Consider the following 14442-nt stretch of genomic DNA (forward strand, 5'->3'; position numbering starts at 1 on the left):
TATGAAATAACTGAATTCTTAATAACTCCAAGATTTTAAAATTCAAGTTGTTATTGAATCTCTCCATATTACTCTTGAATTCTGTCCCAACTGGGATAATATTCCAAGTAATCATTAAACAGACCATAGAGGCAAAGTAAAGCAATTAAAACACTCCAATTTATCCTTTGTCTATTTAGGTTTAACAGCAGACTATTGACAACTTCACAGACTCCAGAGTTGAAACCCTAGCCTCTCTCTCAGATTTGTTATATTTTATTTTTAGATGTAATCACTTCCCTCCGGTAAATGGTTAGTGACCACACTCGCAGGTCTGCACATGAGGAAACTAAAAAGGGAACCTTGCCCTGTGAATCAGACACAGTCGAGTCCCTGTCCCGGCGTGCCCAGCGTGTCATATTCTTCAATAATCCTTGTGACAGCACTGCGCTGACATGTTTAATTAATGCCACTGATACTTGAAGTTAAGCAATTTCCATGACACGATCGGTTTGTGTTGCTTCAGGAGCACCTTTTACCAAATGGCACGATAAATAAAAGTCAACTCTGAATTTTGTCCTTTATTAATTTCCCTTCGTGCTTTACGTGATGTGAATCTTGTTAGTGTTCAGATTAATTTTGAATTCACACTCAGGCGATTTTTCAGAAAGACGAATTTGGTAAATTGGACCAGTATATATGCATTTTGGTAGTCCTACACACGATACGACCTGATTAAAGAATTGAGATGTCAAAGCTACAAAAGCAAAACATCCAGGGGAATCCCAAGATAGGGAAGTTCAGTTACGCAGGATGACTAAGCTCGAGATCTGCTGTGCGGCGCTGCGCCCAGATTGACAACACGGTGCGTTACACACTGGGAGATCTGTCAGCAGCGTAGATCACATCAAGTGTTCTCATCACAGTAAAAACAAAAAAGAGTTACTAAAGGCAAAAAATAACAAAGAAAATAAATAAAATAAAAGGAACCTGCTGGCATAAGATGCAAGACAACTAGCTGAGAAAAAAAAAGAAAAAGAAATGTCAGTTAATTATCCCCAAGGTGAGATTTCCCCAAGCGTGTTCCTCAGACACGCTGCATTAGATTCACCTGGGGGGCTTGCTAAAGACGTAGCTTACTGGACCCCACCGGCCTGCCCTCATCGAAGCATCTCTGAGAGTGAAACTGGGGAATAAATCCCCAGATCATTCTTGCTCGCACTGAGACTGGAAAACCATTCATGTAGATCCTTCAGATGATCGCTATCATCGAGACCATGCATTATGCACGGCATGTGCCTAAAAACTGTCTTACTTAAGCAAAGATTCATTTTCCTTTCTAGCCAAAACATCCTATCCTCTTAGATTAAGCGGGAAAAGGCATTACCTACCATGTCCTTTAAAAACAAGAGACGTGAAGAAATTAGGAAGAGCAGCAATATATCAGAATAAACCCCTGCCCAAAGTGTTTCTTTTTGCCATGAGGTACTCCTGACTTTTATTTCTCACTAAAGAAAGTGTTCCCCTCAAAAGTATGAAGCCATAGGATGTCATCTATACAATGGTAGAATATTCAAACCATCACGTGAATTGTTTCAGGAAATGTACTCCTGCCAAACTAGTAAGAAATCATAAACACAAAACCTTCTGAGAGACTAAGATGTGTTATATCTTTATAGGAGACTGGTTTTATTTTATGAGCATTTTAAACTCAAAATTCTCTATTAGAGTGTGTTTATACCTGTTTAGCAAAAATTAGTAAAGCCATATTCAAAAGGATAAGCACAATAAAACTCACAGTCTCAGAATACATCATCACATGTGACCATCGTCAGAAGACGTCACATGGAACCCTTTGCACCGAAGGAGGGTCGAAGTTCCTCCCTGCTCAGCAAACGGCTTCTTCGCCGTGTCTGGTCAACTCTGAATGTGACGCACACCTAGACCAGTAACTCACGCTACTCAACGTTCAAGAGAAGTCCTCCAAATTAGCCGCATAATCATTTTCAAAAATAAGAGGTGGAAATAAATGTTTCAAATTGCTTTCAAGCCCTTTGGAAATATTTATGAGGTTGATAAATTTAACAACTGCAAATAAATATTATCTATTTAGTTCAAAAAGCACTCCACCGACTGTTAATCTTTTGTTCGCCTCATCTGAGATCCTATAAAACTTACACGTAATTAAGCTGGATTCCCTTTTAAATCTCCTATTCTCCTTTTCACTTTTCCCTAATTAAGATTAGCTATGTCCCTGGTTAATCCTAATTAGGGATATGTTTCCATACTTATAAGTTGAATAACTTGAATAATTCATAACTTAAAGAGGAAAGGGAGAAATATACACACAAAGAGATGCACACACATATATTTATATTTGTGAATATCAGTGAGAGAAATGAAAGGCTATGTAGACTAATATGCATATGAAAAAAGGAGGTGATTTTAGAAATTCTCAATGTGCGATGTGAAGGTCACTGGGAGAAAACGGTGAATTATTATTTATTTTGTACTAGTCTATTTAATCTATGCCTCTTCAATCTTAACCAGACTTATTTTAATGATTTTTCCCAAATAATTTACAGAGTGCAAATAACATTTGGTGACAGGACAAAGAGGCGGCCTGGATACCTTGCTTGTCCCTAACCGTCACGGCAGCGGAAGCCGGGAGCAGGAGCACTGCCACCCAGAGCCAGAGCTTCAAACAGCCAGAGTGCCTCATGGTACCTCGAGACCATGTGAACGAGCGGCCACAGACCTGCAAAGAAACAAAATATCTGAATTGAGCTTTTGGTACACAGTCCTCGCCATCATTATCTCCAGAAAATCCTCATCACCAAAAAGAAAACAATAGATTTTTACATTACATATAATTATATAATTGGATATATGATTACATATTAATTATATATAACATGTCAATATATACCTTAATCTGCATGAAAGAGCTCTGAAAATATTTTCAGATTAGTTCCTAGTTAATTATCAGTGTCAATACAGCCTCTTATAACTTAAATTTTCTCTTCTTTTAAATGCTTTTTTTAAAGCCACATCACTTACAATGATTTGTATGTATTTTTTTAAAATTCACAGTAAAACAGAAATATCATAAAATTTACCATCTTCACCATTTTTAAGTGTGCAGTTCAGTGGCATTAAGTATATTCACGTTGTTGTGTAATCATCACCACTGCCAATAACTCTTCTCATCTTACAAAACTGAAACTCTGTACCCATTAAACAATAACCCCCATTTCTCCAACCCTCAGTCTCTGACAACCACCATCCTACTTTGTGTCTCTATGAATTGAGTACCCCAGGTACCTCATATAAGTGAAATCATACAGTATTTGTCCTTTTGTGACTTTATTTAATTTAGCATAATGTCCTCAAGATTTATCCATGTTGCAGCATGTCAGAATTTCCTTCCTTTCTTTTTTTTTTTCTGAAGAAGATTCACTCCAAGCTAAGGTCTGTTGCCAAACTTCCTCTTTTTTTTGTTTGACAAAGATTAGCCCTGAGCTAACATCTATGCCAATCTTCTTCTACTTTATATGTGGGTCACCGCCACAGCATGGCTGATGAGTGGTATAGGTCCACATCTGGGATCTCAACCCACAAACCCAGGCTGCCAAAGCAGAGTGTGCCAAACTTGACCACTACACCACAGGGCTGGCTCCTCCTTCCTTTTTAAGGGTGAATAATATTCCACTATATGTGTAGACCATATTTTTTTTTGCCCATTTATCCATTGACAGACACTTGGGTTGCTCCCATCTTTTAGCTATTGTGAATAATGCTGCTCTGAACATGAATGTACAAATATCTGTTCAAGTCAGTGCTTTCAATTATCTTGGACGCATACCCAGAAATGGAATTTCTGGATCATATGATAATTCTATTTCTAATTTTTGGAGGAACTTCCATACTGTTTTCCATAACAGCCACATCATTTTACATTCCCACCAACAAAAGCATAACAGTTCCAATTTCTCCACATCCTCATCAATATTATTTTCTGTTTTTGTTATTTTAGAGCAGCCATCCTAATGAGTGTGAGATGGTATTTCACTGTGGTTTTGATTTGCATTTCTCTAAGGATTAGGGATGTTGAGCATCTTTTCATGTGATTATTAGCCATTCGTATATTTTCTTTGGAGAAATGTCTATTTAAATTCTTTGCCCATTCTTTAATCCGGTTGTTTGTTTTCTTGTTGTTGAGTTATATGAGTTCTTTATATATTCTGGATATTAACTCCTTATCAGATGTATGATTTGCAAATATTTTCTTCCATGTTGGGAGTTGCCTTTTCACTCTATCGGTTGTGTCCTTTGCTGCACAAAAGTTTTTGATTTTTAGGTAGTCTAATTTATCTACTTTTTTCTTTTGTTGCCTATTCTTTTGGTGTCATATACAATGATTTATATTTTTAAAATATAAACTTATTATTCACAATTCTACTTTTTCTGCTGAATATTAGTTTTACATATTTTGGCTTAACCAACATCATTACATTTTCTATAAACTTAACTATGTTGTTACTGGTTTGAATAATTGCTGCTACTAGAGTGATTACTGCACAAGTGACAAGTAACCTTTCCTTCTATTTAAAGAGAAAAATGGATGTATGCAATGCCTGCCTCACCTGAGCCTGCCCTGGGCATCGTATTTCATATTAATGTATTACTCCCATGATCGTTTGTCTTTCTGAACGTGGGCTACTACTCTACAGGTATTACAATAAAAGATTTAGCAAATAGAATCCTCATAATGGAAAACTTAAACATTACCTTAATTTACTATAATGAAGTAACCAACATGGAAATTGATTGCAAGTAAAAATACAGTGGCTCCCTCAGCGTATTTGACAACTGTGGTATTATTAGAATAGCTATTCTAAGAGCTCTAAATATGCAAATATTATTATAGTTTTTATTTGCTATCATTCAAAGTTTACTCAAGAGTCAAATATAAAAGAATCCACCATATCAATGCCTAAATGTTGTCAATAGACATTCTTAGAAAAAAACTAAAGCTATCATCTTTGGTATTCTGCGTGTGCCAAATACCCTAAGATTAGTATTTTAAAACTAATTCAAGATTTTAGATATTTCTGGATGAATAGCTGGAAGCAGCAATTGCAATATTAAAACCGTATGTGCAGTTCTAAACATCAAACAGCTGGTTTTATGCCTTATTTCTTTTGAACTCTCTCATCTAGATAAAGCCCTAATCCTCATATGACTTTGCAAACTTATCCTACCTATTATTTCAAGTCAGTTGGTAACTGTTAAAACAATTAACTCTATTTCAAATTAATGAACTCACAAATATTGATCTAACTTTCAGAGAGATCCTCGGTTGTCTGCATTTTTAACCAAAGTGATCTTTATTATTTGATAAATTAGCAGAGTAGTTTAGTCGTTAAAACCAAGGGTTCATGTCTGGGCTCTGCTCCTTATGAACAAGTTATGCAACTTTCCTAAGCCTTCATTTATTCACTTAAAATTGGGACTAATAGTAGCAATAAATTATTTAATACCTGGAAAGAGTGTAGTAGAGGGTCTTGAACACAGTAAGTATTCAAAAACAGTACCTATTATAATTGTTTGATCTGCATATTCATAAATAATAATTAGTAAAAATTCACAATTATATTTATCTCCTCACCTGAGGTTGATATTGATATTTGCAGAATAGAGAAGTGCCAAAGCATCCTAGAAATATATGTTCACTGAAGCTTTGGTCCCTGTTACGGCAACAAAGAACCAGAGAGTGATATGCCATAAGCACATGAATTCAACCTTGACGTCTTCTATCTCTTTGAGCCACTCAGAGGATGATAGCACTTAGCTCCAACCTCACTTATCCAGAACGTTTGAAGAATAAGATGTTATGGTTAGTCAACTAAACGTTCCAGTTAGCAAAGAATTGCCATTCCACCACTCCACTGAAATGTCTCTAGCCAAGTTCAGCAAGAACTTGAAAGAATCCTTTTCTCTCCCCGTCTAATTCAACTCCCAGTGGCATTTCCAGTAGCTAACCACTCCCTCCTTCTTGAAACCTTCACTCTCATTGGCTTTCCTGCCTTCACACTCCCTGGGATTTCTTTCTAAATCCCCTTTTCAGATCTGTTTTCCACCTGATTTCTAGTTGGGATCTGTGGCCCTCCTCTCCTATCTCTTTATGATGTCTCCCTATGTGATTTCGCCATTCTCTTGGCTTTAAATGAAATCTGTCAGACGATGGATCTAAAATTTACACTCCAGTCCAGTCCTCTTCTCTGAACTTTAGACTTTGTATCCAGCCCCCTACTCAATATTCCCTGTTAGATGTCACACTAGCATCTATATCTTAATACAAATTAAATGCTTGATTCTTAACCACAACTTGTTCTTCTCATGCTCCTCCCAGTCTCAATAAACAGCACCCATTAAAATGCTCAAACCAGAAACCTAAGCACCACATTGATTCTTCTGTCTTCCTCATCACCATCTCCCACATCGAAACCATCAACAAGTCATCTCAGGGTTGCCCCAAACACATCTCAAATCCCTCGATTGCTCCCCACTCCCCTGCCGGTAAGGATATGAAAAATATTGGTTACACATGGTCTCATTTTCTGAAACAGAATTTCTTTTAAATATGGCATTTTATTTTAATGCTTATAATAACCTGAGAGGCAGGCATGCCTGCCCCTAATATGAGCAGGGTGTAGGGCAAGAGATCCACAGACCAAGTCTAAATGTGTGAAAGTTAAAAATAAAGCTAATAAAACTGATAAGAAAGATATGTTTTCTCCTTTTATCTTGACAAATATACCCTCATAAAGATCTGAAAGCCCAGGTCAAGTTTAGAATTGAACACAGCAGGCTCAAACAGATGAACTGGCTTCTGGCCTGGACCAAAGCTCGTCCCTCATTTTTTTCCATTCCTAGCTCCATCTGTACCAGGAGGGGCTTACTCACACATATTGGAACATTGTAATCAATCTAAGCTCCATCCACAGCACCTGCAAACAGCCCCTCCTTGACCACCCCCTTTAGCCTACGAGTGTTCACACCAGTAGCTTGGTCTGTCCCTGTGAAGATGGGCTCAAGGAAGAGGGCCACCAGATCCTGCAGGAAGACTAAGGATCATTCAGTCAGGGAATTTCAGGATCCTGGGTAAACTTAGAAGCTTGGGCTTTGGGTGGGCAGGTTCCCTTACCTCTGTGGACTCCCAACCCTAAGAGCAAGCACATATCTAGAGCAAGACCATATGGGGCCTTCTCAACTGTAGGGCCCACAGCAGGGACCCTCCAGCCAGGGCCTAAAGATGGTACCAAAGACAGGTATCAGGTTCCTATCCCACAGGTATGAGACTTTAAAGCTCATAGAAAAGATCCAGAGCCTGGGATTCAAGTCCAGGTCTGTTTGACTAAAAAGCTTTGCTGTTACACCGTGATGCTTACTATCAGAATGTGGGACAGACCTATCACATTCTATACACTTCCTTTTCAATTTTCAGTTATTCTCTATCAAGATTCTATCCAGATGCCAGACAGTTCTTTCCAAGCACTACAAAATACCAAAGTCATAATTGTGAGTATGCCCAGCACTGGCAGTCTTGAGCAGACAACTCTGCTGGAGCCTATGAACCCTCTAAAATCACCCAGACAGACCTGCCTGTAACTGATTTCCCATTGCCATGACAACAAAGAGAGAGTGGCTGCCTGAAGGCCTGGCTCTCACCTCTACCTCTAACCAATTATTCTCACCATCCTTGACCAACTGGAATAGTTTTGGGTACTGGTTGGGGTAAGGGAATAAAAAAAAGTCACTGTCTCTCAACTTCCTTAATCAAGCTCTTGAAATCCTATACGGCAACTATCAAAACTAGAGATATTTGAATTAGGACAGGAATTTTTAAAAATTCCTTATTAATCTGTATTTGTGTACAGAAAGCACAAAAATGTCAGAAAGGAACATTGGGAAACCTTAATCTTTCATTCCATCAGTAGGATGAGGTTCCTGCTCTGTGCCTTTGGGGATACAGCAGTCTCTGGGGTACAGCAGTGAGCCAAACAGGAGTCCCTGGTGGCACTCTGGCCAGGGAGAACAGAAGTAAACAAACAAACACGTAGATTATCTTTGAGAGACAGAGACTAAGAAGTAAAGGAGAACAGAAGAAGTAGCTAGAATGATGGAATGTAGGCTTGCAGAGATGGTCAGCGTTCTCTCAGCACAAGCTTGTGAGCAAACCAAACCAAATCTGCCTATGGAACATGAATAAGTTTACTGTTATTCCATCTAACATTTCATAATGCTCATTTTGCATCTTTGAAATCTGGTATTAGATAAAGGGTCAGAGCATTAGATCTAGTACCGAAATAGAAAATAAGATGAAAAAGACAAGTGACAGAAGAAGAGAAAATAGAAAGGGAATACTGGTTCTCTTTATGCAGGCTGTACACTGAGCAACACAGCATTTCAACTTTCAAAAAAGTAGATTTGATTTGTTAAGTGACTGAAAGAACCCATGTTTTCAGAGCATTCATTACAAAGAGCAGTGCTGGGTGACTGGGTAGGGGGTCAATTTTTAAATCAAACCTTCCTGACTGCCCTCCAGTATGCCTCTGCATAACTCCACCAAGAAAATCTGGCCATACTGTTATGAAGAGACACATCTTGTAAATAAGTAAAACAACAGGTGTTACACATCTGTTCTTTAACCAATCTTTAGACTCTATCTTTAGTGAAGCTATACTAGAGTCTAGGAACTACTGGAGAAAATCAGTTGAAAAGTCATTGCCACAGAGTTAAAAATCCAAGCCAATAACAGGACAAACATCCCCAGAGTTTAGGACTAGATCTAGCATTATTTCGTAATTTTATCACTGACTGTAGTAACGAAAGTGAAATTAGCTTGCAGAAGTCTCTTGCAGCTTAGGCAGGGTTTCTGCCCTTGTTATATGCTACAGAAACCTCTCGACCTTCATATTTTAAGAATAGGCATCATCATTAACTTAAGAACCCAAGTCAGAAATTTCAAAATCATCTTCCATTCATTCTTCAATCCCCACATCAAATCTCTATCATAGCCTAATCTACTCTTACAATGTCTTTTGAATCCATACCAACTCTCACCCCCTCACAAGAATTGCCTTAGTTTGTGTCCTTCTCATTTCTAATCTGGAAAAGTGTAATCGACTCCTCCCTACACTGCTTTCCTGCAGTCTTCTTCCCTTAATTCCATCTCCCTACTGCTTTAGAATTCTATTTCTGAAACAAAGACCTAATCACTTTAGTGTTCTGCCTTACTAAAGTCTCCCAGTGGCTTTTCATTGCCCACTCCTAAGGAAGGTACTCCAGTTTCTTCTAGAGTGGGGCCTCAACTCATAGGAGTCTGATGTCCTGTCCTTCTACCTCCTTCCAAACAAACTCTACTCCACCAACAATTCTCAAAACATGCCAGGTTTCTGCACATGCTGTTTTGGCTGTCGGAATGTCCTTCCAGTTCTCTCTCCATCTGGTGAACACTTACTCTGCCTTCCACATGCAGTTCAAATGCCACGTCCTCTATGAAGTCTGTGGAACCCACAGAGTTCATTAGTCACTGCCTTGGGATCCAACAGAGCTTCAGCACCCACCTCTGCTTCAGCATGGTCTATATTGCGTTGCAATAACATGTGTGCATTTTGTCTCCTCTCCCTATTGAACAATTGTGGAGAAAAAATATTGGGTCTTATCATCTGGGTTTTGCTTAAGCTTGGCATTTAGCAGGTACTCATTTGATCAATTTGTAGGGTGAATAGTCTAAAGCAATACAATTGGACTAAAATTAAACAAATGAAAGGCTGGAACTGTTAAGTAATATATACAGATATGGACTTAACATTTATAGAAGGATTTGAATGAAATATTATAGAGAAATACAGGAAAAAATCCTAAAAGAAGGCTCAGTGAACATAATTTCAGTTATTTAGTGAGACCAAAAAATAAAAAAAAAATACTATTGAAGCTTCTCTCTTGCTTCACAGAAAATATTCCCTGGTTCTTAATGTTTTTGCTCCTCTAAAACTGATCGACTCCAACACATTCTCAAAGTTCCATGTTATTTCTCCTGTCCCTTCCAAACTAGTGCCCACTTTCCAGGGCTCTCTACCTTCGAGTTCCCTTGAGCATGCCGAACCGACTCTCCCCACGCTCAGCTACTTATCCTATTGACTTGCCCCTCTGAACCATAGTTGTCTCCATCAGCTTTTTTGATACTATTCTCAATTTCAGCCATCACTACTGACCTACATTCTTTCGGATTTCAATTCGTTAGCTCTGTTTCCACAGAAATATCTATATCAATGATCCAGTGCCACTTAAAATGTTAAATATATATGTGTATTTTTCCCCAATCTATCAACTTTTCTTAATTTTTCCATTTGAAGGGCTCTACTAGCTTTCTGATCTAAGAATCTTACAATGTAACGATTATCTTTGATTCCTCTCAAAGAGAGAGATCACATCCTTTGGGCTTCACAGCCCCTGCATCGATAAGACAGGCCTATTGCTCCAGTCTTGCATTCACCATCTTCATATCAATTTCCAAACTCAATAGACAATGCCCTCACCTGATTATCTCACCATTGGCCTTGAAAATAACCCCCTAAAGAGCCCCTGCCTCTTGCCTCTCCTTTCCAGTCTCTCCTTGGCAGGTGCGATCTGCTCTCCTCATCTCAGGTTTCGCCCCAGCTTGGATTCTCATCTCAGCAGGCACATGACCGCTCACTCCCACCTCTAAGGCTTCACACACGCATTCCTTCTGGCTGGAATGCCCTCCCTCTTGCTCTCTTCTGCTAAGCCTCGTTATTCTCTGCCTCTTTAAGATACATGTCCTCAATGTAGCCTGCCTCAAATAATCCAACTCCAGTCCCATTCATTCTCTTTTTTCCAGCATCCTTTCCAGGTTATATATTAGCATCTCTCCAGTCCTGCTAGTCTACAGTCCTGTTTATTTTTCATTCTTCCTTTGAATTTGTATTTATGAGGCCAGTTAGCCATAGAAGCATGGTTTCTATCCCCATATCTTCTCCTGCCTCTAAAACTATCCACTCTGTGTCCCCACTGGGCATTTCTGCCTGCTGGAAAAATGAACTAAAATTGCAGCAGGAGAAATTCAGCTGGAGGACCAGAAAGTAGATGGAACTTTTCCATATCTGTAGACTACCACAGGCTCCCATCTGTTTTAGATGGTCTCCTTGGATGGCAAATCAAATAGAGAGATAACATCCCCGTTGTGACAGTAACCCCATTTGATTTTCTTTCACCCTTGTGCTCTTTCTCTGACCTGTTCACAGCAGGCTCGGGCTCACTCCCTGCTCTGTTGCCGCCCCTTCCCCCTCCTTTCCCAGGAAGCCCCACTTGGATGCCTTACCAGCTTGAGAGATCAGGCTGGACGATACCTCCTGGAAGCGCCTGCCAGTTACTTTCTCCACTTTCTATCCCCAGGGAGAGAATGAATTTTCCAGCCCTGGGAAGCACCCTCCCCTTTTCCACCCTGAAGGGAGAGATTCCTCGTTAGAGATTCCCGACGGCAGTACTCAGGAAAAGGCTTTTAGGGACATTTTGCACCATCTGGACACCTAAACACCTCAGCCCCCTTGGCAGGCACACAGCAAGGGCCTCTACTTGGAGAGGGTCCTGCAGTTTTCTCCCCACGCACGAGCAAGCAGATGCTGAGACCACACATCTGTGCAGTCTGAAAAGTCTCTTACAGAATGACAGTAGCGCCTGATGTGGGCAGACTAAGGAGCACCATTGCTCTCCCCTCTTTTCTGTCGGGATGGGGGTGGGGGTGCCCTGAAGCGGTTTTATTTCGTCCCTTCTATTACCAGGCAGATATCAACTCCTGTTGAGCGTCCAGACCCCCCCCCCTTGCCATCATGATTCTCCTCAGCCTTCTCCTCCAAGCAGATGGGACCCAGGAGTCCTGCAATGAGGGTGGAAGGAGGCAGCACCACTATCTCCCTCACCCTTCCATTTCCCACCCTCAGGCTGCGGGTCCTCACCACTCTGCGGCAGCTCCTGGATGGTTCGGCTAGAACTCCACGCATTTCCAGGGTTCCACTCTGTTTCACCCCCAGCCCACTGTGCCCCGAGGCTGGCCTGTGTTCCGGTCCCCTGCTCCTCTGCACCCTGTCACTAGTCGGTGCCTCCCTGAGCCCCTGGGGCCCCTGCCGCCCGGCCTGGGCACCAGCCCCTCGCCCCCCGACATTCCGCACGTCCCCTCCGTAACCTCCGCGGGGCCGGTCTCGGACGAGCTGCGTGCCGCCGGCGGAGGCGCCTTGGTTCCGGGCCAGCAAACTTCTCCGGGACCCCGCAGCGCCCGGGCGCGCGCCGCCGCCGCCTCCTTCTCCTCCGCCTCCTCGGGGCCGCGGGGGCGCGGGCGCGCGGGCGGCGGGGAGCGGGGCCGCGTGCCTCCAGAGCCGGGACCTTCCCGCGGGGACCGCGGGGACCACGGCGGGGACCACGGCGGGGACGCTGGGTCCGGCGGCGCGCGCGCTGCGAGGTGACCGAGGAGCCGGGCCGGCCGCTCCGGACGAGCCGGGCTGGGGGACCGGAGCCCGGGGTCCCCGCCGCGCCGCCCCGAAGCCGCCCTCGGGAGAAAGACCCGCATATCCGAATAGGTAACCCGGCCGCGCGTCGCCCGGTTTTCACCCCTGAACGGCCTCCTCGCTTCCAGGGTCACGTCTCCAGATATACCGAAAATTCAGATCTAACGGCATGGCTGTATACTGAGTTTGTTTTGTGCTTTTTCCCCCGGATATGTTTCTCTCCTGCCTTTGGCGTCTGTTCTCCCCGCATCAGCAGCGCTCACAGTTCCGCTGCGCAGACACACCGAGCGAGAAGCCCCCAGGAGCAAAGTCTAAGCATAACCGCATTAGGCGACCGTACGCGCATCCACGACACTATACGGAGCATACCGAAGCGGCCGTGGCGGGCCAAACGTTTTGGTCCCATCTGCAGCTACCTCTGGGAATGCGTAATTGCAGGTGTGCACCAAAACCTCTTCCCGTGGGTGGCACAGTTTTTCCATTTTCTTGAAAAGCAGATGCACGCAAATGCCCAGAGACAAGAGCAGATGACAGGGACCCGGCGTGTGGGCGCAGCTTACCTCCGGCGTGGGCCGAGCCGCTCGCAGCGCGGGGGTCCCGGCAGGGCTGCGGCGCCGCCGACGAGTGGCCCGCGAGCGCCCGGAGAGTGGGAAGGGGACGCATCTCTGCCCTTATTAGTCTCTCCCGGTGTGACCCTCCCACTCCGCAGGACAGGACTCGGCCAACTCGCGCACAGGTTTTCCTTAATTACCACAGTGTCGCCTCGGAGCTGGGAGGATGCCTCTCGGGTTTGCGTTGTTAACAGCTTCGCGGACGGAACGCAGGCGAGATGCGGGTGCCTGCAGCTTCTCACTTCTGGTTATGAAGACGTGTCTTCAAAGTGTTGTGCCTGGCATTCATTCACAGGGAGATAATCGGCTTTTTAACACGCGCTAAAAAAAGGGTACCGTTTATGTGTCATTTTTCACTTCTGTGTTAGGAGTTTATGTCAAGGTAGTTAATGGAGAAAGGCTGCCCGCCTCCCAATCTAAGACGCTCATGTGTACAGTAGGTTCGCGTGGCTTGGTTTGTCTCACAGTCCACAAAAGCATTTTGTGATTTTAAATATAATTTCTTTCCATGGATTGCTCCTACAAATGCTGGGTTTTGAACTCCTGGGATCCCTTCGAACATGCAAAGGTCATATTTTTCTGCAGATCTCTGTGTAGGTATACATATGTGTATGTGTGGGTAGAGAAAGCATATATATATATTTACACACATAGAAATATATAGTAGGTATATACACATATATAGTGTCTATGTATATTTGTAGGTGTATATACATATTGTTTGTGTGTGTATATATATGTGTGTGTATATATATATATATATGAAAGAAAATAAAACCATTATAGAATTCAGAAAAGTAAGCCAGGCATTAGATAAATTGGTTTAAACATTTTTAGTTCAGTATTGCCATAGTTGGGGAAATAGGATAAATTATATTAATGATTGATAATGGTGAAAATCATTAAGCTTAAAAGATACCATAAACCATAGAAATATGCTTCACATATGAGGCCTCACAGATCAGGAAGTAAGTAAAATCAGGCTGGCAAAAAATAAAAATGTTAGGGAAAATTTTAGGCAATTGCTCGTTTCCACTTCATTGAAGGGGAACTATTCAAGAGTCAACTGGTCTTCTCCATCTGTCTTTTGTCGTAATCAAAATACCTGTCTGTCATTTCAGAGTCTTTCATCTATAGTGATGCAAACCATGTTTATATGTCGGGGTTTGAAACTCCTGACGTGTTTCCGCCTTGCGTGACTTTCATCAGGACCTCTGGGCTGACTGTGGGAAGGCCAGGAGGGAGCTGGAGAGGAGACAGGA

The 14442-nt window shown here is 42.3% G+C and overlaps 1 protein-coding gene across 6 annotated transcripts in view; it reads right to left on the reverse strand.

The window, feature by feature from the left end:
• COL19A1 (collagen type XIX alpha 1 chain) overlaps nucleotides 1-13510 on the reverse strand; it is a 305503-nt gene extending 291993 nt beyond the window's left edge. The window contains exons 1-3 of one of the 6 annotated variants that reach the window (XM_070514621.1): nucleotides 12251-12379; nucleotides 5651-5729; nucleotides 2611-2737 (exon numbers count right to left, since the gene is read on the reverse strand). In XM_070514621.1, coding sequence (XP_070370722.1) covers nucleotides 2611-2701 — 91 coding nt within the window. In that variant the 5' untranslated portion in view covers nucleotides 2702-2737; nucleotides 5651-5729; nucleotides 12251-12379. Of the gene's footprint in view, nucleotides 1-2610; nucleotides 2738-5650; nucleotides 5730-11389; nucleotides 11517-12023; nucleotides 12169-12250 lie in introns of those variants that run through there. The other 5 variants (XM_070514622.1, XM_070514618.1, XM_070514620.1 and 2 more) reach the window with 5 other exon arrangements.
• Nucleotides 13511-14442: the final 932 nt, after the last annotated feature.

This window comes from Equus asinus, chromosome 8 (genome assembly GCF_041296235.1).
Source record: "Equus asinus isolate D_3611 breed Donkey chromosome 8, EquAss-T2T_v2, whole genome shotgun sequence".
Taxonomy (NCBI): Eukaryota; Metazoa; Chordata; class Mammalia; order Perissodactyla; family Equidae; genus Equus; species Equus asinus.